Source organism: Hemicordylus capensis, chromosome 1 (assembly GCF_027244095.1).
Source record: "Hemicordylus capensis ecotype Gifberg chromosome 1, rHemCap1.1.pri, whole genome shotgun sequence".
Lineage (NCBI taxonomy): Eukaryota > Metazoa > Chordata > Lepidosauria > Squamata > Cordylidae > Hemicordylus > Hemicordylus capensis.
In genome coordinates this window covers 294221897-294245770 of record NC_069657.1, presented here as the reverse complement: position 1 = coordinate 294245770, position 23874 = coordinate 294221897, and the positions used below count along the sequence as shown (strand labels likewise).

Genomic DNA, 23874 nt, shown 5'->3' with positions numbered 1-23874 from the left:
ATGTCTCTGGGCGGTTTACAACCGGTTTCTTGGTCTGAGGTTCGATTCGTGGGTGGTAAGCCCGAAGGAACCATTGCTGTAAAATGCGCAGACTCAACAGTGCATACGAAACCGTTGCTGTGCAAGATGCCATGAGGCCTAGGAGTATCTGGATCTGTCGTGCCTCCTGAACAGCTTTGCCTGGATGAAGACTATGAGCGCCTGCATGCGTTGGAAGCGATCCTCCAGGAGATATGCCATTTGCGTCACCACATCCAGTCACGCCCCGATATATTGAAGGCAAGTGGATGGTGTTAAAAAGGACTTCTTTAAACTGATCTGGACGCACAGCTCCTTTAACAGAGATGTCACCATAGTTATATGGGTTAGGAGATCCAGTCGTGTCTTTGCAGTCAGAAGCCAATCGTCTAGGGAAGGGTAAATCGACAAGCCCTGTGTCCTTAGATAGGCTATTATCACTGCAACACATTTCGTGAAGACTCTCAGGGCGGTGACCAGCCAGAAGAGCAAGACGTTGTATTGATAAATCTCTGTGCCTAAAGTGAAGCACAGAAATTTGCGATGACTGTCCCTTATCCCGATATGAAAATACGCATCTTTTAAATCGAGCATTGCAATCCATTGCTCTCCATGAAGTAGAGGAAGGATGGCTTGCAGCGTTGTCATCCAAAATTTTTGTACTTCGATGTACAGGTTCAGGTTTTGCAGATCCATTATAGGGCATATGCCCCCATCCCGTTTTGGGATTTGGAAATACCGGGAGTAAAATCCCGCTTGGCTCTGAGCCCACTGCACTGGAGAGATAGCCTCCTTCATTAGGAATTGCTGCACTTCCTCCCGTAGTACAGGTGTTTCAGGGGTGAATTTTACTCCCGAAAAGGGAGGGATTTCCTTGAACTCGATCGCATAGCCCATTGAGATTATGTGGAGGACCCACCGATCCGATGTTATGTGGTGCCGCTTTGGCATGGAGCTGGCCAGTTTGATGGTAACAGTCAGTGGCATCAAGGTGATGTTGTGCCTTGAGATTTTTGTTTGATTTACTTCCATGAAGCGGTCACTGAGAGGTGCAGGTGGGCTCTGGCCCAGATCAAACTTGCTGTTTGGGCTGCTGCTCGGCCTTTATTACGGCCAGGTTAGTTATTCTTATTCCTATTGTAGAATGGCTACCTATTGTACCGTTGATATTGCTGTCTGTAATCTTTGCGTTCCGTTTGGCGGTAGTACTGTTGCTCCCACTGGTATTGTTGGTAAGGCTGATACTTGGAGGTTCTATTCTTTTGAGTTAGAAATGAACGTGCAGTCATTCTCGATTTCTTCCATTGATTCCATTTGTTCCATTGATTCGTCGGTTTTGTCCGAAAAGAAACCCTTTCTGTCAAATGGGAGGGTCTCAATGCGGTCTTTCATATCCTGTTGAAAGCCTGTCGCCCTCAGCCAAGCATGCCTACGTAGTACGATGGAGGATGTCATAGTTCTTGAGTTGGACTCTGCGAGATGTTTGGCATTTGCCAATTATTGTCTTGTGGCAGTAGTTGTTCTCGCGAAGGTATTCTCAAACTGTTTCATAAAGTCAGCTGGGTCCAATGAATTGCACTGTTCGTAAAGATTTTCGCAGAGGGAATGAGTGTACTTAGCCTGGCATGCAATATAATTCTCAATCTTAATCGAAAGACAGGCAGTGGAATAAGTGTGGTGGCCTAGGACATACAACTTTCTCCTCTCGTCAGCTGGCGTGGTGTGCCTCTGACCCCTCTTGGACGTTGTTGCACAATCCACGACCAAAGAAATGGTGAAGGGTGACAGATGAGGTATTCATTCTCCTCTTCCTGAACATGATAGAAAGCTTCCAGGCATTTAGAAGTTGGTGTTGAAGTCTGGAGGATCTCTCATTCAGACTTGGCAGCTCTTGAAATATGTGCTAACACAGGGATGTAGACGGGGTGTAATCCGGCAGTTGATTTCATCATATTATACACTGGATCATCTAATTCAGTAGTTCTTTGTTTTAACTGCAGACCCAGAACCTGTGCCATTTCCGCCACTTGCTAATGATAGCCCTTCATTTCCTCGTTGGGTGAAACTGAAGGGATCGGAGCTACATTAGGATCAGGGTCTGGTAGGTTCAGTTCATCTGGGTCCCTTGGATCCGGTTCTGTAAAGTCTGATACATAGCTGTCTTTGTCATCGTCATAATCACTAACAGGGATCAGTGAGTGTTGCAAGGGTGGATTACCTGTAGCGGTAGAGGTCACACGTACCGTCAGCAGAGCCTGAACTGTTTGTGTGGTTGCTTGGCAAACCGCTGGTTTCTCCTAAATTCTTGGCAAGTCCGCCTGGAGCGATACTGACCTTTGTTTAAGCAGGTTAGCTGTGGTCTGGACAGCAGTATCAGTCTGAAGTACAGTTGGTGATGTCTGTATAGCAGAATCCGTAAGCAGGAGCTTCTGTGCTCCTCAACCATTGTGAGAAGAGAGAGTATTCTGCCCGAGTCACCATACAGGAGTCCTCCCACTCTCTATAGGAGTAGAGGCTCCCAGTAGGTGTGACTGCAGCTTATGAAGATGGGGTCTTGGGAATGGTACTCTGTTCCCCGTCATGAAAACCTTTAAATGTGCCTGTAGATGGGGTACTCTCTTCTGAATCCAACAAGCGTGTTAGTCTTTGCGTATCGAGTTTTTGAGCTCTTACAGGGGCTCTTGGGAGTATGTCCTCTGTGCCGGAAGTGTCTAATAGAGCTCCATAGTCCCCTTCCATCTTGACATCGGCGTCGAGTTCTGCATCCATAATTACAGCAACCGTGTGCTGTTCCAAATCATCATCCATAGGTTGGATCGACGTTGGAGACCTCAGTGCCAAAGCTCCTTCAGATGTTCCAGGCATCGGCTTTGACATCAACTTTGACATCGATGTCAATAGGGTAGACTTCGACGTCTGCTTCAATGTAGCAGACTCCGGGTGCACTCTCGATGTCGAGCTTTTATGATGTAGATCTGGAGTCTCTGGCCTTGATGCTGAGTGCACTCGTGAGTATGGCGTTGAAGGTGACTGGCAGGGAGTTGGTGCTGGGGATAAAGAAACTGCTTGATGTCGAGGCGGTTCTAAAGTTTGTAGACTCGATGGGGAGGGGGTTCCAGTAGAACTCTGATTCCGTTGTTGCAAGATATGATGTTCCTTGTGTTTGCTGCTCTTTGGCAGATGCTCCAACATCAGCATCGTAGTCTTCCTCATAGGGCTAGAGTGGGGGCCTTCCGGTCTCTTAAATTCTGCTCTGGGCTTAGATGTCGATGAGGTCGACAACGAAGTCTTCGAGTTCGTGGCCGAGGCCTTCAACGTCATGGCCGATTTCGGATCCACCCGGACTTTAGACTGCGACAATGAAGGTCCTGGTGTTGCGGAGGTTGGAAGATTCTTTTTTGGAAGGAAAGCTTCCTCCATCAAGAATACTTTTAAGTGGGCCTCCTGGTTTTTAAGCGTCTGCTTATTAAAAGTTACACAGACTGGGCATTTAGTGGTATCATGGGTCTCACCCAAGCAAAATAAGCAGAGGTCATGGCCGTCCGTGGACGGGAGTTTCCCGCGGCAATCAGAGCACCTTTTAAAGGTGATTTTCTCCTTACCAGTCTTCTGTTTTGTGCTCATCAGCAGCTCTTAGATTTTATTTTACTTTATCCTTATGGTCGTTTGTTCCGAGGTGAAGTAATTAAGCCTTTGGGGGAAAAGAAAGTAGAGTCATCTTCCGGTCCACGTCAAATGCCGAGATTTCGTCAAAGTCCCAAAACGATTTCCAAAGAGTAGTCAAGTCCATTCCGTAGTTGTAAGGTAAAGAAATTTCAACTTTAAAGAGTAAATGATGTGGTAGAGAATGCTTTCCCAGCCAAAAGGCCTAGCTTTGAATAGCGGAAGGGGTGGCAGGGAGGTCTCTGTGAAGCACGAGCGCACGCACAGGACTCCTGGTTGTTTTGAAGAGCGAAAGGGGCGAAGGGGCAGCAGGGAGGTATCCTGCCGCCCCGATTACTACTATAATTATGGGGGCCAGAGCGGGAAAGCAGCGGGAGGGATAAGTAAACCCTCCCCCGCTCTTAAAGCAACCGCCACCCCAGTGCCGGACGGCAGTTTGGCGGTTCTGTGCACACCCCTACAGGTGAGTCAGGTAAGAGCAAAAGTCACTGTGGATGCATGCTAGCAGTTAGGATAGTCGGGCGGATGTTGTGAGTGAACATGGATCACCAGAGAGATTGCCTGTTGCAGGTAATCAACCTGTTTATCTCCAAGGTGATCGATGTTTCCTCACAACTGGGTGAATGGGTAGCTCCGGAGACAGAGATGGGTGCTAGTGTGTTAGACTACTTTCTTGAGGATTGCCCAACCAAAGGTTGGCCTTAGTATCTGAGCAGAGATATCACAAAAGGTAGGTCAGGGGACCATGTGACCGTTTTACAGATATCAGTCATGCTGATCTGACATGTGAGCAGCAGAGGTGGCCATGGCTCTGGTGAAGTGAGCTCAAACTCTTGCAGAAGGCTGGACCCCTTGTAACAGATTAAAATCAATTTGACTAACCAGTGAGAGAGCCTTTGACATGAAACTACCTAACAAGAATCCTTGTTAGGACCTGAGTAGGGTATGAACAATTTATTAGAGTGCCGTAAGAGTTAGGTGAGGTCCAGATAGTAGAGGGAGTACATGGAGTGCTCCAGAGAAGTGGAAGGGTTGATGGAAAAAGTAAGCAAAACAATGGGGCTATTCTCACAATTAACAACAATTGGGCTGGGAGAGCCTAGCCTGATTTTTGTTAATCGCAAGAACCACCGGGCTCGGCTGCGAGCCCGGTGGTTTTAGAGCGGGTAACCAGCTCGAGAACCCTATGTCAAAAAACCAGGTGGTTTTTAGTATCATGAGTAGCCTTCTCATGAGTAGACCCCTGGAGAGGAGGCGAAAAGCCGCCTCCTGTCTCTGGGGGTCTCCCCAGTATGCCCTGCGCACTCGTGCAGGGCTTACTGGGGCTTGTGGGGGCCACGCAGCCCCCACTCCTCCCAGCCCCCGCCGCCTCCGTCACGAAGCCGGCAATCGTGTGGGCGGCTGATCCGGCTGCCCAGGGCTCCCTCTCCGCTCACTGCCCCAAACCGGGTCTCACGGATCGTAAGACCCGGCTCAATGTTGTGGTTAATGTGGAAGTCAGTGACTACCTTTGGATGGAAAGTAGGATCTGGGCAAAGGACCACCTTGTCAGGACAGAACTTCATGCAGTGTGAATCGGCCCACAGGGCGGAGAGTTCACTGACCCTTCTGACAGATGTAATAGCCACAAGGAAAGCAGGCTTGATTGAAAGTTCTTTAAATACGAGAAAAGCAGTGGTTCAAAGGGCAGTTCAGTGAGAGACAAAAGCACAAGGGACAGGCTCTATAGTTTGACTGGTTCTCTCAATGGAGGATAAGGATTGTTTATGCCCTTGAAGTGCTTAGAATCCGGGTGAATGAAGACTGAGCGTCCGTCCCAGCCCTGGTAATGTGCAGAAATAGCTGCCAGATGGACTTTCAGAGAGGTGTTAGAGAGTCTCAACCTCTTTAGTGATGCCAGATATAGAACAATCTGCCTGATGGAGACTAAAAATGAGTCAACCCCCTCCAAGGAAGCATAAGATGAAAAACATTTCAATTTGTGCATGTAATTTTTTCTTGTGAGAGTTTTATGTTTGTACAAGAGAAATTGATCTAGTAGTTCAGCCTCCACTCTGTCATGTTTAGAGTGCCCAATGTGTGATGTAGGACCATCCCTACCGCATGAGAGATTAGTTCCCTTCCGTGAGGCAGATGTTGATGCTGACCCTTGGACAGTCTGAACAGGGCAGGGAACCAAGGTTTCCAGGGCCACCAAGGGAACACTAGTATGCAATTGGTTTTCTCTCAGCGGATATTGGCCAACACCCTGGAGAGTAACGGAAAGAGTGGGAACAGGTAGAATAGATTCTTTTACCAAGAGACCTGAAAGGTGTCTCCTAGTGACTTGTGGCCTATGCCTGCCCTGGAACAGAAGAGTTGACATTTTGCAGGGTCTTGGGTGGTAAATAGGTCCACCTTGGACGTAACCCATAGTAGAAACAAATCCTAGAGGACTTTGTTGTTCAGTTCCCATTTGTGAAGAGTGGAGAGAGGGAGATCTCTGCTCAAGGAATCTGCACGGATGTTGTACACTCCCTTGATGTGGATTGCCTGGGGGTGCATGCCATTGTTCAAACACCAATCCCACAGTTGAAGAGCCAATTGATTAGGGATCTGGAGACAGTGCCCCCCAGTGATTTATATAGGCAATGGCTGCCGTGTTATCCAGGTGAAGTTGGACCACTCAGCCACGCAGCACTGGGAGAAAGGCCTTCAAGGCCAGGTAAACTACCAGGAGCTCGAGGAAATTTATGTGGAGTTCCCGTTGCTTGGAATTCCATACCCTTGGGATAATACATTGCCGCAGTGGGCTCCCCAGCCTTGCAGAGAGGCATCTGTCGTGACCAATATTGAGAGAGTGTGCAGAAGGAATGGAACTCCTTTTGAGAGAGAAGGTGGCATTGTCCACCATTGTAATGACATGGACATGAGGGGGCAAAGGACATGAGGGGGCAACATCAGCCACTTAGTCTGTTTTTCAAAGATTGGGTGAAATACAGACAGGAACCACTGCTGCAGCCTGCGCAGCCATAGGACAGCATGGGTCACTATGGTTGTACATGAAGCCACCAGGAATCAAGCAGGCCCTCTGTTTGGGTGCAACTTGAAAGGTTAGCCTGGCCTTCCTTTCCTCAGGAAGGTAAGTGTGTTTTGAGGCTACATCCATGACAACACCAATATGTCAGCCGATGTTGGGGTGTGAGAATTGATTTTTTGAGATTCTTATCAAGCCCAGATCTGCACGGAGAGATAAAGTAAATTCAATATCACATCTGAGAGAGGCCTCATCCTTAGTCATCAAAGGTCAGTCATCCAGTATGGATAAATGGAGATGCTTTGGGTGCATAGATAGGCCAGCGCACTCATACACATGGTAAAACTGTGGGGGGCAGTGGAAAGGCCAAAGAGAAAAACCCTATATTGATATGGGCAGGAGCTCAGGCAAAAACCAGAGAAATTGGCAACGACACTGACGAATAACTATATGGGAGTACGCGTCCTTCAAATCTAGAATAACAAAGCACTCTTCTTCTGACAAGGGAGTGAGAAGGTCTTGCAAAGAAATCATTTGAACTTTGCTTACATGAACAAATTCATTAAAGTCTTGTAAGTCCAAAATAGGATGAAGCCCTCCATCATGCTTGGGAACTTGGAAATACTTGGAATAGAATCCGCCATACATAGGCTAAGGATATACAGGCTCAATTGCACCCTTTTGGAGTATTATATAATAATAACAATAATTTGTCTGACTGTGCAAATAATAATATTTATTGATTGATTGATTTACACAGTCAGACAGGTGTTATTGACTGGTTTGTTTTATCCAGACATCGAGTCCTTCCCAAGGACCTGGGATGGTTGAATTTTATTATCAATGTTGTTGCTGTTATTATAGATATCGTCGCAGAATTTATTACTACTACTACTACTACTACATTTTGTATCCCGCTCTTCCTCCAAGGAGCCCAGAGCGGTGTACTACGTACTTGAGTTTCTCCTCACAGCAACCCTGTGAAGCAGGTTAAGCTGAGAGAGAAGTGACTGGCCCAGAGTCACCCAGCTAGTACCATGGTTGAATGGGGATTTGAACTTGGGTCTCCCCAGTCCTAGTCGAGCACTCTAACCACTACACCACACTAGCTATTCCCAGTAAAGTTACTTTTCGTAACTGGCTGATGGTGATTTCTGTGGCCCCTATGGTGTTGAGGTGCTCTTCAAGGTGTTTTGGAATTGCACCTAGGGCGCCAATTATCACTGGGATTATTTTGGTCTTCTGCCACAGCCTTTCAATTTTTTATTATTATTATTAGTACTACTACTACTACTACTACTACTAGTGTTTTCAGGCCCGTTAAATAACGGGCGCTAGTAAGTGATCCGGGCCCACCCCCACTCCCTCTTGCCCTCCCCCCTCCCCAGAAGTCTGGCGCTCCACCCACCACTCACCCGGCAACTTTAGTCAGTTGGGGCCCAGTCTTCCCCTTGCCACCGCCTCCATGGCCACGCTGCCGGTCCGATCTGGGCCGCCCCCGCCCCCGCCTAACATTCCCGGCCGGTCTCCCCGGCCGGGCAAGAGCCCCAAAGTGTCTCCGCCACCAGGTGTTGCCAGCGCCGCCAGGCCTCGGCGGCAGCTCCGCCGCCACCTTGGGCGGCTTCCCTCGCCGCCTCTTGCCCCCGCCCGGCTTCCTCTGGCCCCCCGCCCGGCTTCCTCTGGCCCCCCGCCCGGCTTCCTCTGGCCCCCCGCCCGGCTTCCTCTGCCAGCTTACCCCGCCGCCTCTCTCCTTGCTTCCCAGCTTCTTCGGGCGGCCGCTTCTGGCCGCCCAACATGGCCGCCGGGTGCTGGCGGTCGTGTCTCTCTTGGACTGTTCTGAGCATGCGCTCCGCGCATGCTCAGAACAGTCGAGGCATGGACGGACACCAAGCGTTTTATTAGAGAGGATTATTATTAATTCAATGTCTATACCACCCTTCCAAAAATGGCTGAGGACGGTTTACACAGAGAAATAACAAACAAATAAGATGGAACCCTGTCCCCAAAGGGCTCACAGTCTAAAAAGAAACATAAGATAGATACCAGCCACAGTCACTGGAGGTACTGTGCTGGGGGTGGAGAGGGCCAGTTACTCTACCCTTGATAAATAAAGAGAATCAGCACATTAAAAGGTGCCACTTTGCCAAGTTAGCAGGGGCAACAACCTCTTTCCCAAGTTAGCAGGAATAACAACTTCTTCCTCCAACATAGGAGTTGAGTAGGTGTATTTTACGTCCGTATAGGTGATGGAGAACACCAGGTACTTCCAAGACTGTATGATCAAAACAACTGTTTCAGTTGGTCCTGCTGCTTCAGTTTGTGTGTTTGGTGCTGATGTTATTGGTAGGGCCGTCTCAAATAGAATTTAGACGAGCGCTGGAAATCTTCATGTTCCTGAGGCCTACCCTGAAAATGTTGCCTTGGGAAGTAGGAACGGTAGCTTTGAGAAGTGGAGGAGTACTGTTGGGATGTAGGTGAAAAGGATTTCACGGCGAAAAATGACTTTACAAACTTTTCCATGGTTTCATCAGTGTCTTTTGAGAACAGGCCATCCCCATCAAAGGGGAGGTTTTCAATCTTCTCCTTCATATTGGCTTCCAAGGGAGTGGAACAAAGCAAAGCAAGGGGATGGAACAAAGCAAAGCATGGAGACAGAAGCAACCCTCATCTTTGACTCTGTCTCAGTATGATGCTTGGGCAGGCTCAGGAGTTGACGAGTCAAGTCTGCTGACTTAGAGAGAGTGTTCATAAACTCTGTATGGAAGGAGTCAGTAGAAATAAGAGAAAAAGGGTCCACTATGGTGACCTCTGTTTCATTCTCTTGAACAAGTAAACTTTACACCTGCTTCAAGAGAATTTGCTAGAAGTACTTGAAGAGGTTGCATAAGAATTAGGACACTGGAGCATGTTGACCAGTGTTATTTGACAAGATCCACTTCCATTTGACAAAGAGATATCTTGAAACAGAGGTTACCAAGTCACCATAGTGGACTCTTTCATTTATATTTCTACTGCATGGGCTTCATCACTCCTTTATATACAGTGTGTGGATTCATTCATTCATGTGTTGGCACTCATTTCCACATTATGGACTTTATAGCTCCTCTTTGAATATATAATTGTTCTATCAATATTTTCCATTTTACTTACACTGAATATATTTTCTACTATAGAATCATTTGACTAGATTGTGTTCATTTTTTCCTTATTGTTCAGTCTGGTGGTTGATCTTCTTGGTTTATTGTGGTATGTGTTTAGATCCCAGTACACTATATATTTTTGCTTGAGGATTTAGGTACAGTAGGAGTAAGACCAGTGGTATCATCGAGACCTTCAGAAATTGGGAAACCCTTGAAGGTCAATGTCGAGGGAGTGGTGTTAGTGGACCCCAATAATGACATAACGATGCCGTTTGGCACTGGAGCTGGAGCCAGAGCTGCCTCCTCTGGGCGAATGTCCAGGCGTGGAACATGGTGAAATAGCAACTGGCACTGGGGGCCCTGAAGGCACAGGGGATATGTGACCCATCAACACCAGAGACACCCAAGGCTGGGCAGCCGATATCAGTGTCAGAGTGGCAGACTTTGCAGTGAACATAGGAAGCTGCCATATAGTGAGTCAGACTATTGGTCTATCTAGCTCATTATTTTCTTCACAGACTGGCAGTGGCTTCTCCAAGGTTGCAGGCAGGAATCTCTCTCAGCCCTATCTTGGAGAAGTCAGAGAGGGAACTTGAAACCTTCTGCTCTTCCCAGAGTGGCTCCATCCCCTGAGGGGAATATCTGACATTGCTCACACATCAAGTCTTCCTTTCATATGCAACCAGGGCAGACCCTGCTTAGCTAAGGGGACAAGTCATGCTTGCTACCACAAGACCAGCTCTCCTCTCCAAGTGAAAGTCGACGCTGGGGGAACTCCTTCAAGACTACATCCCACGCTGAGCAATTCGACATCGGCAAGATAAAAATGGCACTAATAGATATTGGTGGTACCAAAGACGGACGAGGTCCAGATAGTGTGCCCAGTACAGACATCTAAGACTTCAAGAGAATGCTGATCTTCTACGATGAGGTTGAAGACCCTTGATGGTCACAGGTATCAGCAAAAAACTGACTCGGGGCTGAGCAGTAGAAGGAGAAAGCATATGCAGAGAGGCAGACACCGTCTCCGACTCAAAGGCCAATTTCAACCCTGAGGAGGTTGAGGCCGATTTAGACACCAGCTCACTGAAGAGATACTTGTTTCCATGGTGGTCACTGGAAGGAGAATGATCTCAGTTCTTCTTCCTCTTACAAGAGTGCTTGTCCCCTTCATCTACCGCCACAAGCTTTTAAAAAGTAGAGTCTTCCCAATGTTTGGAATAGCTCCATGTCAAGGCAGCCAAGATCAATGGCCTCAGTGATGCTGAAGCCGGCAGATCTGGATGAGGCATCAGAGGTGGAGCACATTTGCATAAATGGTGGCTTTAAGTCGCAAACATTCATCATGCCCGGAGGATGGTAAAACCTGTACAGGATTTAGAGTGCTTAAAAGTTTTTGGAGCACACATTTTAAGGGGGGAAAAGAGGACAGTCTGAGTCAAGACAAAAATATAACTAAGTCACCAATTTTTAAGGGAAGATATGGTGGGATTATTGTGGACAAACTGAAGTCAAAACTGAGAAGGCAGAGAGTTACCAAATTTGAGGGAAAGTCCAAACGAGGCGGTCTGTGGCTGGGCGCATGCATACATACATACATACATACATACATATATATATATATATATAGAGAGAGAGAGAGAGAGAGAGAGAGAGAGAGAGCGCTAACTGACCAGAAAGGCGGATCCAAATAAAACACAGTCCGAGTCAAGCTGAAAATGCAAGACACAAAGCAATTTTCCTCACAGGAAGAAATGGAGAAGCAGAACAAGAAACCTTTGCATGCAGCAAGTACGGCGAAGGAACTGAAGTAAAGGGTGCTCCCCCACCTATTTTTATGAGTGCTCCCTCAGGCCTTGGGATGCTGAAGAGCACATATCAGAGCTATGTATTCCTCCATGGAGCTAATGCACAGGTGCAGAAGACCTAGTTGTGAGGGAACATGGATCACCTCAGAGGTCTACCATTCCCAGAGGTGTGTGCACACCTTCCTGACATGTCAGCGCTCTTTTCCAGCTGGGCTTGAGGGCTCTCATTCCTGTAAAAGGGATAACAATGCTATCTTCTTTTAGAGTTCATAACAACAAGGCATACAGCCTCAATGTTGGATCATGACACCCAAATGGTGCAGCTGCTATTAATGGTTCTGAAGCCCTGGTGCTGGAAGTGTGAGGAACTGTGTGGAGGTGATGACAGTGCAAGCAGCTGCCTCTATGTAGCATCAGGGCAATGCTGTAGACTCATCTGCAATGGATGTTCTGATGCACAGCATCAACATTTTGTTTTTGTTTTTTAAAAACATTTATACTCCAAAGTCTGGGAAAGCACAAACATTTCCAACATATTAAACTATATAGTACAATCTACAAGACAAAATAGTTCCCCAGGAAATTTAAGAAATAAGGAAGAATCATCATCATACCAGTGAGAGAAAGGTTTTCCCTTTTCTCCTTCATGTCCTTTATTCTTCTTTCCATTGCAGTACACTGATACTTTAATTTACTTGCTGGGCTGTACACTAACGAACCATCATCTTCAAATAATAAAACTGGTATATCTGTTTCTAGAAAGATATAATTTGCAAATTATTAGGACAACTTCATATTTCAATGGCAAACAAATTTTGAAGCGAAAGCAACATTTTGAAAAGCTATCTTAATACCCAGGTGTTCCTTCATAGCTACACGCTTTGAACAACTTTTTTAAAAGTTTAAAATAGATCTAAAAAAACATAACCATGTTGTGATCTGAAATCCTGAACAAAGAAGTCTGTGTTTCCTCCTCTTGACCCAAGAATGCTTAAAGCTGTTAGAGAGAAGTACTGGTCACATTAGATGGTCAGGAACAGGCCAAGACAGAAAATGGAGTACCCAGACCGAGACAACAAGAGGACGTATCTCCTTTCTGAATGGGAATAAAATGCATGAGAAAGCCAGATGAAGACTGTAGATGTTCCTCTAACAACACATCACTAGTGTTTGTATTCATACATCCATGCATGGAAACCTGTTTCTTTCTACACAAATTGCTGTAGTATAAGTAGCATACAGTAGCAGTTTCCTGCTCTGAGTAGGGACTGGATTAGAAAATATCCAAGATTCCCTTAAACTATAACAGTCTATGCTGTTGCTAGATCAAGCTCTGCATCTTTAGTATTTAAACACAATAGCTGACATCCAGAGCAGCCAAATTGGGATGTAGAGGAGATGCATCCAGTGCAGAGAGTGTGCTCTGGCTAAACTCAAGAGTGTTGGCAAGCAGGAGAGCATGTTGGGAGTGTGCAGATTTCACTGCTCTCCCCCATCCTCCCAACGCTTTTTGTTTTTAAACATGTGTCCCTGAGGGCTGTGTGACTCACAGGAACAAATTTTTGAAGGCAAAGAGCAGTTTACAGGGACAGAGATGAGCATTGAAAATCTCTCCTCTGCCACACACACAGCTGCTTGGCAACATTCTGGCTGAATTCAGATCAGCCTCTCTGCCAGTTTCCTAAAACAAATTTAGGAAACATTTATAGGAAAGGTGATTTCACAACAGAAATATTATGGATTATAAATGATATCAACAACAAATATCCAAAAGTGTGGAGGAGCTAAGAATCTAAACTGCACAGGAGGGAGAGAGAGAGAACAGGGAAAGGGAGTCTATAAGAGGTCATGATCTCCTACAGTCATTGTGCTATGAATATGGACGTAGTAGCAGAATGGCACCCCACACACATTCCCCCCACAAAAAAATCTGACTCTAGCCATGGATGATGCATGTGATATATTCTCTGCTATCTACTAGCCCCAGTAGCAGACAGCCATGTGGAAGTGGTGGCCATAAGGAGGGACAGTGTTTGTATTTATTTTGACTGAGTGTTCCCTTTCCTTCCAATGTAAATACAGGGTGGAAAATGACAGGCCTCCCATTTTGAGCCTACATCTGACTCTCCAGTGAGTGGTTTAGAGTCTGAGGAAGAACTTGAAGCAGTCAATGGCAAGAGGAATTGGGAGCTGAGGGAGCAGGAAGAGCAAAAGCCCCTCTTTATTCCTTTGATCCCTTGCTCTCCACCAAAGAATCAGTAAACGAGAAAAGAGTGAACAAAACAGAGCATTGGTTGACTTGCCATGAAGGCTTCTTCTTGCTGCTGGAGCAGAGGACATTTCTGATGGGGTTATCCTTCTCACGTGCTTCCAGGCAGGACTAGCTGAAAAGTATTACAAGCCTTCAGAGCCTGGGATGGATAACCCGGTCCAGTTCTTTTAGGCTGAATGTGTAAGAAGCACTGAACATAGTAAATATAGAACAGTTAACTGAAAAATGTATAACTTAACAGTAGTCACACAATTGTTCTGTTGAAGAGATTGTACCTTACAATAGGTTTTGGATTCCCATGGAGTAGGCCAGGAGTGGACACCACCTGGGAGGACTGAGATGTCCTTGGCTCCAGCAGCAAGAAGACGACTTCATGGTAAGTGAACCAATGCTCCGTTCTCTGATGCCTGGAGATGAGGACGTCTTTGATTGGGACATACCACAACTCTGGCTATAACACTCTCTGGAAGGGAGTGTCCTTGCCTACTCCGGGGGAAGGACCTGCTGAAACACCCTGTGACCGAATGCAGCCTGGGAAGAGGCATACAAATTGATTTTATAGTGCTTTGTGAACGTCAATGGCGCCTTCCAAGTGGCTGCCCTGCATATTTGCTGCAAAGGGGTATTTGTTGAGAAAGCAGCATATGTGGCTGCCACCCTTGTAGAGTGTGCCAGTATGTGTTCTGGGGGGCATAAATGTAGAGATTCAAACGCCAGAGAAATACATGTGCGTACCCATTTGGCAATAGTAGGCGCTGATACCTGACTGTCCATAGAAGCCAGAACAAAACAAATAACGCTTCTGTATGTCTAAACCCCTCTGGACATTTTAAATACATCTTGAGACATCTCCGAATGTCCAATTTGTGCCACTCTCTTTTTCTTGCATGTACTGGTTTGGACAAAAAGATGGTAATATGTCCGTCATATGCAAGTGATAAGCCAATGTCACCTTAGGCCTGAAAAAGTGGTCCAGTATGAGACACACCAAGTCAGCCGAAAAGATACAAACATTCATGTGAGCAGACAAAGCATGTAATTCTGATATCCTACGTGCAGAAGTCACCGCTATAAAGAAAGCCGTCTTGTATGACAGAATTCTCAGAGGTATGAAACTTAGTGGCTCAAATGGTGCTACCTGTAGTGCTCTGAGAAAGGTGTGTAAGTTCCAAGATGGAAACTGATGGACCACCATGGGTGATAGCATAGTTGCTCCCCTCAGGAACTTTTAATATGCGGATGATTTAGAACCTTGCTCCTAGAAACCCCTAAGATGATTCCAGCAAGTGATGCCACTTGGTGCTTGAGCATGTTCGTCTTGAGACCCTTGTCCAAGCCCTCCTGAAGAAAGGCTAGGAGATGCTTAATTATCTTCAGCAATCTTGACCTGGTCCCCACTTTGCAGTTGTGTTGTCGGTCTTGATCAACACATGTTTGTTGTAGATTATGTCTTGGAATGCTAGTAGTGTCAGGTGAATAGCCCTCAGCTCCAACCAGTTGATGCTGTGAAGGGGGCCTGTTGCAGACCAACATCCCTGGGCTGCTCTGCATAGACAATGAGCCTCACACCCCGTCTTGCTGGCGTACTTCGTGATGATAACCCAGGGTGGGTCGAGGAACTCCTTTCCCCGATGAAGGCTGCAATCCATCATCTACCACTGTAGTGACTCTAGGATCTGTTGAGGTACAGATACTGCTATGTTGATCCTTTTGGCTACAGGACTCCGAAATTGAAGCAGGAACCACTGAAGAGCTCTCAAGTGAAATCTGGCCCACAGTACTGAGTCCAGGGTAGCCACCATTATGCCGAGAAGACGCACTAATGATAGCAGTTTGGCCTCCTGGGCCCATATTACATCTCCTACCTCCTGTTGTAGCACCTGTAAGCGCTCTTCTGGCAAGAAGAGTTTGTCCTTTTGGCTATCTATTAGTACACCTAGGTGTAATATTTTGTATGTCAGCACCAAGTAGCTCTTTTCTCTGTTACAAGGAACCCATGTTGCTCTGGCATCTGCAGAGTTACCTGAAGGTCCCTTGAAGCTGCTATTATGGATGGTGACTTTAAGAGGAGGTTGTCTAAAAAAGCAAAAATGAGGACACCCTGTAGCAGGCCTGCTCAACTTAGGCCCCCCCAGCTGTTTTTGAACTACAACTCCCATAATCCCTAGCCACAGTGGCCAATAACCTGGGATTATGGGAATTGTAGGCCAACATCTGCAGGAGGGCCGAAGTTGAGCAGCCCTGCCCTGTAGTCTCAAGTGGGTAATAAGCGGTGCCAGTACCTTGGTAAATACTGTTGGAGCTGATGACAGTCCAAACGGGAGGGCTTTGTACTGATAATGTACCCCGCAGAACTTGAAGCATAGTAGATGTCTATCAGGGTGTATTGGCACATGTAAGTATGCCTCCTTTAGATCTATGGATGTTAGTAGGTACAGGTGTTGCAAGGCTTCTGTTATGAAACGAAGGGATTCCATGCAAAACCTGAGCTTTGGGACCCAGTGGTTCAAGAACTTTAAGTCCAGGACCACCCTGAGGGACTTGTCCTTCTTGGGAACACTTAATAGGATTGAATAAATTCCCTTGCCATGCTGAGAGGATGGAACCAGCTCTATAGCATTTATGTCCATCAGGTGTTGTATTGAGTCTAGTCAACCTATGTGCTTGATAGGCCAACGTGATCTTGGTGTGGGGATAAAACTGTTGGGGGGAATGGTCATTAGGTCTATAGTGTAAAGGTAGAGTGTGCCGTTTCAATTTTGACTCCAGGCACCCACAGAGCCCTGTGGTTTTCTTTGGTAGAATACAGGAGGGGTTTACCATTGCCTCCTCCCGCACAGTATGAGACGATGCCTTTCAGCATCTTACTATATCGCTGCTGCCCAATATAGTACCAGCGGGGATTCGAACCGGCAACCTTTTGCTTGTTAGTCAAGCATTTCCCTGCTGAGCCACTTAAGGTAACTAGGTCTATAGTGTAGCCTGTTGCAATTGTATTTAGTACCCACTGATCTGTGGTAGTCGTCTGCCATTTGTGTAAGTAGGCTGACAGGTGCCGCCCCAGACCCACTAAAGGTAAGTCATTGCTATTTTTGTGGTCTGGATTGACTTGAGAAGCCGTGGTGATTTTGCTTGTATGCTCTAGCCCGCCGTTGTCTGTTCTATTGGGGGCATTGAGATCTGAAGTCTCCGTCCCTCCCCCGAAAGGAGGGTCGGAATGACTGAAAGGGCTGCAACTGATATTGAAAAGTCCTCCTGGGAGGGGGACGTTCCTGTCGGTGTGGACAGGAGGCAGAGGCATAGTTCTGTTTTTCCTTTGACTCCACTAATAGCTCCTTGAGGGCCTCCTCACCAAAACACTTTACCCCATAAGGGACTGCAGCCAGATTTATTCTGGATGCCACATCTACAGGCCAATGCTTCAACTACAAGTTACATCTTCCTAATACAGTAGCAGTAGAAGCCTTGGAAGCAAACCTTATAGCATCTAAGGTGGCATCTGATACAGACACCTGAACTTTTTGTATTTTTATCAATTGATGTCTGAGGCTGTATATATCAAGTGGATGATCCTGAATTAAGTCATCCAACCACACTACTGAGACACAGGATAGCATAGAAGCTGCTGCTGAAGCCCTAACAAATAGAGAGGATGCCTTGTTTGCTCTTCTAAGAGGCTTCTATTTGTTTGTCATTTTTATCCTTAAGTGCCAATTCCCCATCTCTAGGTAACACTGCACCATTCAACAAGGCCACCAATGGGGCGTCTATGGGGGAGATCTATGGGGGAGATCCTTGAACATACCAGTTGCCTCTTGTTGAAATAAATATTTATTAGCCACCACTACAGATTTTCGGTTAGATGTCGCCAGAAGCCATTCCTCTTTAACTTGTGTCAGCAAATAGTTCGGGTAGCGGTAATGCCAGTTCTCTGTTCTTCTGCTTAGGAAACACAAGTGTTCCCTTAGTGGGGGGCACTGTCTCTGTAGGGGCCATGGGCTGAAGCCCCAAAGTATTAATGGCACTACTCACTAAAGGCGCAAAGTCCTCTTGTGTGAATAAGCGTTGGGACAAGGTAGATGCCGAGTTTTCCTGGCCATCCGCCCATTCCCCCTCCTCCAGATGGAGTCTCCACAGGTATAAAAGGAACATTTAAATCAATTGCCATGGCCATAGGTGTAGTACATTGTATTAAAGTATTAGATCTTAGCACACCCATATTAGCAGTCACAGGTATTGGGATGCTAGGCATAGGATTGGGGGATTCCCCTTAAGAGCCCTCAGAGGAATGCACTCCCCCCCTTCCATATTACCAGTTTCCCTTGAGCGGGTGAGCGAGATTGTCTTGTTCCCTTAGTGTGCTTTCTCTTGCAGCATTTTACCTTTCTAGGGGAATGGCTCTCAGAATCCTCAGATGAGGAGAAGGGAGACTGTCCCCTACTCCTCTTGGCCTTTGCATTACTCCCTTTAAGGATATAGCCAAGGTGTCCTTCATCCAATTCTGCCAAGTAGTGGGCATTTCTTGGGGCAGATTTATACCTGGTACAGCATAGGAACCCATTGGAGGGGCATTCTGACTAGCCGTGACAAGGAGGGATCTCACTGGCGCTGCTGCTGTATTTCTCTGTCCAGTTGCAACAGTCTATCTCTGAGGTCCGGTTCTCGCTCCCTAGTGGCCCATGGCCAGCATGGTCATAGTCGGGGAGGTGCAGCGTTGAGTGGCGGCGGCTCCTGACAATCCTGCCAAAGTAGCAGTGCCACTGGCGCTCGAGGTGGGAATGGTGCGTGTTTTCTCCCTTGAGCTTGGCAGTGGTGGGAATGAGGTGGATGCCGGCTCTGTCTCTTCCTGAGCTCTTGTCGAGCTCCGAGTCTTGTGTGCTGGCTGGGAAGGACCCTGTCCGCCATCCTTTCGTGTGTTCTGGGAGGAACCCAGTCCGGCATTCTACATTTCTCCTTGGCCACGTGGCAGGGCCATTAGTGGCAGGAGGCAGAGAAGCCCAGGGCTCTAGGGGAAAGGGGGAAATCTGCTCTGCTTGCTCCCCTCAAGAGTAGAATATGTCTAATAGCCTGGGGGTGCTCCATAGGCATATAAGGAAGAGGAAAATGGAGAAGGAAATAAGGAAGTCTTTTTTTTTTAAAGTACAGATAGTACAGATAGATTGAGCAACAAATAAAATAGCTCTTGGAAAATGGAAAGAACACTTAGGAATATAAGGATAAAGAAATATAAAGATAGAAGTAGTAGGCTATGGAGATCTTCCTAGGAGCGCAGCAGGACTAAAAGAACTGGGCGGGGTTATCCATTCTGGGCTCCTAAGGCTTGTAATACTTTTCAATTATTCATGCCTGGGAGCACATGGGAAGGATAACCCAATCAGAGATGTCCTTGGCTCCAGGCAGAAGATACTTTTCTTCCTCCCTACAGTTTATCCCATTCCACATATTTTACAGAAGTTCACACCTGTTGGCATTAATTCAGAAGCATAATTGCAGAACTGACTGTCCTCAAGTTTCACAAGACACCACCATTACTTTTCAATGTAAAGCATGAGGTTGCCTGAATAAATACATCTTAAACTTGCCTGTTGCTGCTTTTTGTACATGCAAATCTTTAGTCATCATCTCCAATCTTCTTTGTAATTTCTTATCATTTTCTGGAGTCTTCTCAACATAGTCTTTTGGCTGCATGCATTTGTGCTGCAAAAACAAGAAAACAAAGATACATAGCACTCATAACTCTTTGGAATGCCCTCCTAGAAGGGCTTCGTTAGTCTCCCTCCTTGCCTGCTTTTAAGAGAACTTTCCTTTTTAAAGAAGCTTTTAAAGACTGGCTATAATTGTATTCCTGATGTTATCTCATTTTAATCCTGGCTGCTGTTCTATGTGGTATGTCTTATCTGATTGGTCCTTTATGATTATTTGTTGTGTTTTATTGTCTTTTATCCTTTTCTCGTGGATTTTGTGTTTTTATCCTGTTATTGTAAGCTGCTCTGAACAGCAGAATGCTGGAGAGGTGGGATATAAATGTTTCAAATAAATAAATGCACAAACAAGAAGAAAACTACTGCCACTGCCAGTCAGCATAGGCAACAGTAAGCTAGATGGACTAACAGTCTGACTCAGTAGAAGACAGCTTTGCATTCATGCCAGCGCAAGACTATTCTGGATGCCACCCATTAAGAAACGTTTGTACAAAATCTGAAGTTATTAATTGGGGCAAGCTTTAATTAAAAATTAAGAATTGAATTCAAAAGAGTTAGAAAGTGACTAATTTCAAGTTACATACCTTTTTAATTAGATGAGGTAATCCTTCATTAGTATTGACTGCAGGATACAGTGCCTCATTAACATGTGATCCAGTTTCTCGGCATCTAAGCAAAATAAATTTCATTTATTTATTGTTCAATTTTTATACCATCTTTCATAAAGCATCCTGAGGCAGTTTACAAATACAATAAAATTCCATAAAAACCGTAAAATCAGTTAAATAGTATAAACCATAAAACAACCCCTCACCCCCACCCCAAAGAAGCACAACCATGAAAAAGACAACATAAGAGGGAGAACTGAGAGGCCTGGCAACCCCTAAGGCAGGGATTCTCAACCTTGGGTCCCCAGGTGTTACTGGACTTCAGCTCCCATAATCCCCAGCCCCAATGGTCTTGGGTTGGGGATTATGGGAGTTGAAGTCCAACAACATCTGGGGACCCAAGGTTGAGAACCCATGCCCTAAGGGATAAAAGCCTTTAGTTTAAACAAAAAACAAAAAACAGCCACAGATGTCAAAGAGCAGACATTCACTGGTAGAGCATTCCAGAGCCTGGAGACAACAACAGAGAAGGCCCTGTCCCATGTTATTTGATTAGGGAGCAAGAGGTTGCCGGTTCAAATCCCCGCTGGTATGTTTCCCAGACTATGGGAAACACCCTATATCTGGCAGAAGCGATATAGGAAGATGCTAAAAGGCATCATACTGCATGGGAGATAGCAATGGTAAACCTCTCCTGTATTCTGCCAAAGAAAACCACATGGCTCTGTGGTCAGCAGGAGTCAACACCAACTTGACGGCACAACTTTACCTTTACCAATGTCGGTCGGCACATAGAGCAAAGTCCCCACCACTGACACCTTGTTGGGTGGGCGGACAGAAACCCTTGGGAGAAGGGGGTCCTTCAGGTATCCAGGGCCCAAGCCAAGGGGCTTTAAAAGTAATAACCAACACCCTGAATTGGATCCGGAAACAAATTGGCAGCCAGGGCAACTCTTTCAAAATAGGTTCAATATGCTCCAAGTGAGAAGTTCTAGAGAGAACCCTGGCAGATGCATAATGGTTTATATATTTCTTTAGTTTACATTAGATATATTTGACAGTTAAATCATGGTGCTAGATGTTTTAGGGTTTTCTAAGTGTGAAATTCAACACTCATTCTGATAGCCTGGCTATCGAATCTACAGTCCAGCTCTCATAAATCCTTACTGTCATATTAAAAAATCCTAAGCAGCATACATTTTACAGAAAACCTAGGAGATCAACAAATGAACCTCTTGCTTGATTGTAAGAGTGATGTTTGCAATACTATTTTCTATTTATATTCACTTGAATGAAGACAGAGGACAAAACTGTTAAAAGAAATAGTAATTTAGACATTAGATAGGAAAGGAACAGATAATCTTTTAAAGACAGGGATCACATTCCTCAGACAGCCAGAGTCTTTCTGGCATGACTAAAATGTCAATTAGATCAGTTACTTTGGTTTGCTTTTTGAGAAGTGAAGGTCTTCTCTCCCTGTTTTTGAAAGTGTATGTACTCGAACTTCAGACTGGGAGAACATGCACGAAAGCATTCCAAATCTGACTTTTCTTCTTTGGCTTGTTTCCTCAATCCTGAAAACTCAAAAACAGAGTCACACGCCTGAAGCAGCCTCTTGCTAATATGCATAGTTGTAGCTTTATGAGCATGCCAAGAAGTCCTAGTCTTCTAAGTCATGGCCTGATACAGTCAAATGTGAAAAGCTGCATGTGGCAGACAGTAACTGAAAGTAGAACAAAATATTTGCAATGTTGTCTGTTTTGCAAAACAGAGATGCTCTTCCCAAGCTCGGTGCTTTTGATCTACACCAGGGACTCAAAACCTAGCCCTCGTGCAGATGTTTGACTACAACTTCCATCATCCCAGTCTTTACCAGGAATCTACAGTCCATCATCTTAGAGCCACTTTATAGCTATAGAATTTCGATATACAAGTTATAGGCTAGTATCTATAAAAGGTAAAAAGTTAATTTTCCACATGAAGTACAGGCACTTCAAAATAAATAATGTGGCCTAAATACTTTGCAAGAACATGCTAGGGCAGGCCTCTCTCCAAATGAGGAACACTTTTCTGTGTCTATATAATAGGAGTAAATTCTGTGATAGATACATGTTTGTAATCTGAATTTTGTGTTAAGAGAGTTGTAAACACATAGAGCAATTGAACTAATAATTGTCTAATAATGGGCTTAGACAGATTTCACTCCAGTCATCTTTCCAAGAAACCCTAGGATTCATCAGCAGCCTATTAGGGTCCTTAAAGAGAAGACTACCCTTTATTACCAAACATCTCTGAAAGACAGTTTGCCCCCACTTGACCTCCAATGCTTAGTAAAGAGAACTGCTTGGTATGTTCTAAGGTAAACTCCGTTCACACAGGGAAACAATGAGGGTCAATAGGCTTGGCCACTACCCTGTGTGAGAGTGTGCACCTTTGAATATGCCTCAGAATCCTCTACAACACAGGGGTTCTTCAAGGTAGGAAAAGTGTTTCTTCCAGACAGAAGTTTGAAAACCACTGGTTGCAATCTTTTGATATATGATTAAGGCTGCAAAACCTTGAGACTACAGCAAGAAATTAAAGTAGTTCAACAATGTGATTCTAGTGACACCTAGTGATCTTATGGCTGTAGACATCTGCCATATTTTACTAATGAAGTTGAAAATCAATTAAGTCATGAAATCACTAGTCAGATTTGTTTGTTGTGGTATAGTTTTTATACCCAGAAATTTTAATTTGAGCAAATACGACACAAGCGTATTTTGATTTTCCTTGTCAGTTTTGTTTTTTTAAAAATAAGCTTTAATATATCTGAATGCTGTCCACACGACTGGGAGGCCAGGCGGGCTGTGCAAAACTCACCTTTCCCCAGATAATCCTGCAATGCTGGTGAAAAGTACAGACTGTGCTCCCACTCAATCTGCACTGCTGTGTGCAGTGCAGATTTCCTGAGGCCGGGATGGTATGTCCCAGGCTCCACATATTCCACAATGTACCACATGATAAACATGGTGCATTGAGGAAAATTCCATGCAACATCACTCTAGGCAACCGTCTCTGTGTCCACTCAAGCTGCAAGCAGCCCAAGCACACACAGGATCCCGGTGCCAGGGTTAAGGGCACATTCGCACCCTTAACCTTAGGAACACAGGAAACTGCCATATAGTGAGGCAGACCATTGGTCTATCTAGCTCAGTATTGTCTTCACAGACTGGCAGCGGCTTCTCCTTCTGACCTTGGAGAAGGCAGGAATCTCTCTCAGGAATCTCTCTCAGCCCTATCTTGGAGAAGCCAGGGAGGGAACGTGAAACCTTCTGCTCTTCCCAGAGCGGCTTCATCCCCTGAGAGGAATATCTACCTTGTCTAAAGGGTTAAAAGCTAGGTCAGACGGGCGGGCAGCACCGGGATCCATGTGGATCCCAGTGCTTCACACATGCAGCCTAATCCAGATTAGGCTGCCCTAGCCTGGGTTAGGCTGTGCATGTGAATACCCTTCTGATGTGCTACTAACTGAACACAGAGATTTGCAGAATCATTAATGGCACATCAAGCAATCCGTCAAACTTCTTTTAGGCTCTGCACACACCCAAGCAGAACTTTTTTAAAAATCAAATTGATATTGAAATACAAGGGGTGGTCATGGGAGA

General features: G+C 45.6%; 1 protein-coding gene across 15 annotated transcripts in view; it reads right to left on the bottom strand.

Annotated features, from left to right (window-relative positions):
- The window catches only part of MCPH1 (microcephalin 1), a 193583-nt gene that overhangs the window by 145619 nt on the left and 24090 nt on the right, over positions 1 to 23874 (bottom strand). For all 15 annotated transcript variants that reach the window (XM_053286315.1, XM_053286316.1, XM_053286319.1 and 12 more), the window contains 3 exons: positions 20204 to 20288; positions 19500 to 19614; positions 12260 to 12400 (listed from right to left, as the gene is read on the bottom strand). In XM_053286315.1, the coding sequence (XP_053142290.1) occupies positions 12260 to 12400; positions 19500 to 19614; positions 20204 to 20288 (341 nt within the window). The remainder of the gene's footprint in view (positions 1 to 12259; positions 12401 to 19499; positions 19615 to 20203; positions 20289 to 23874) is intronic.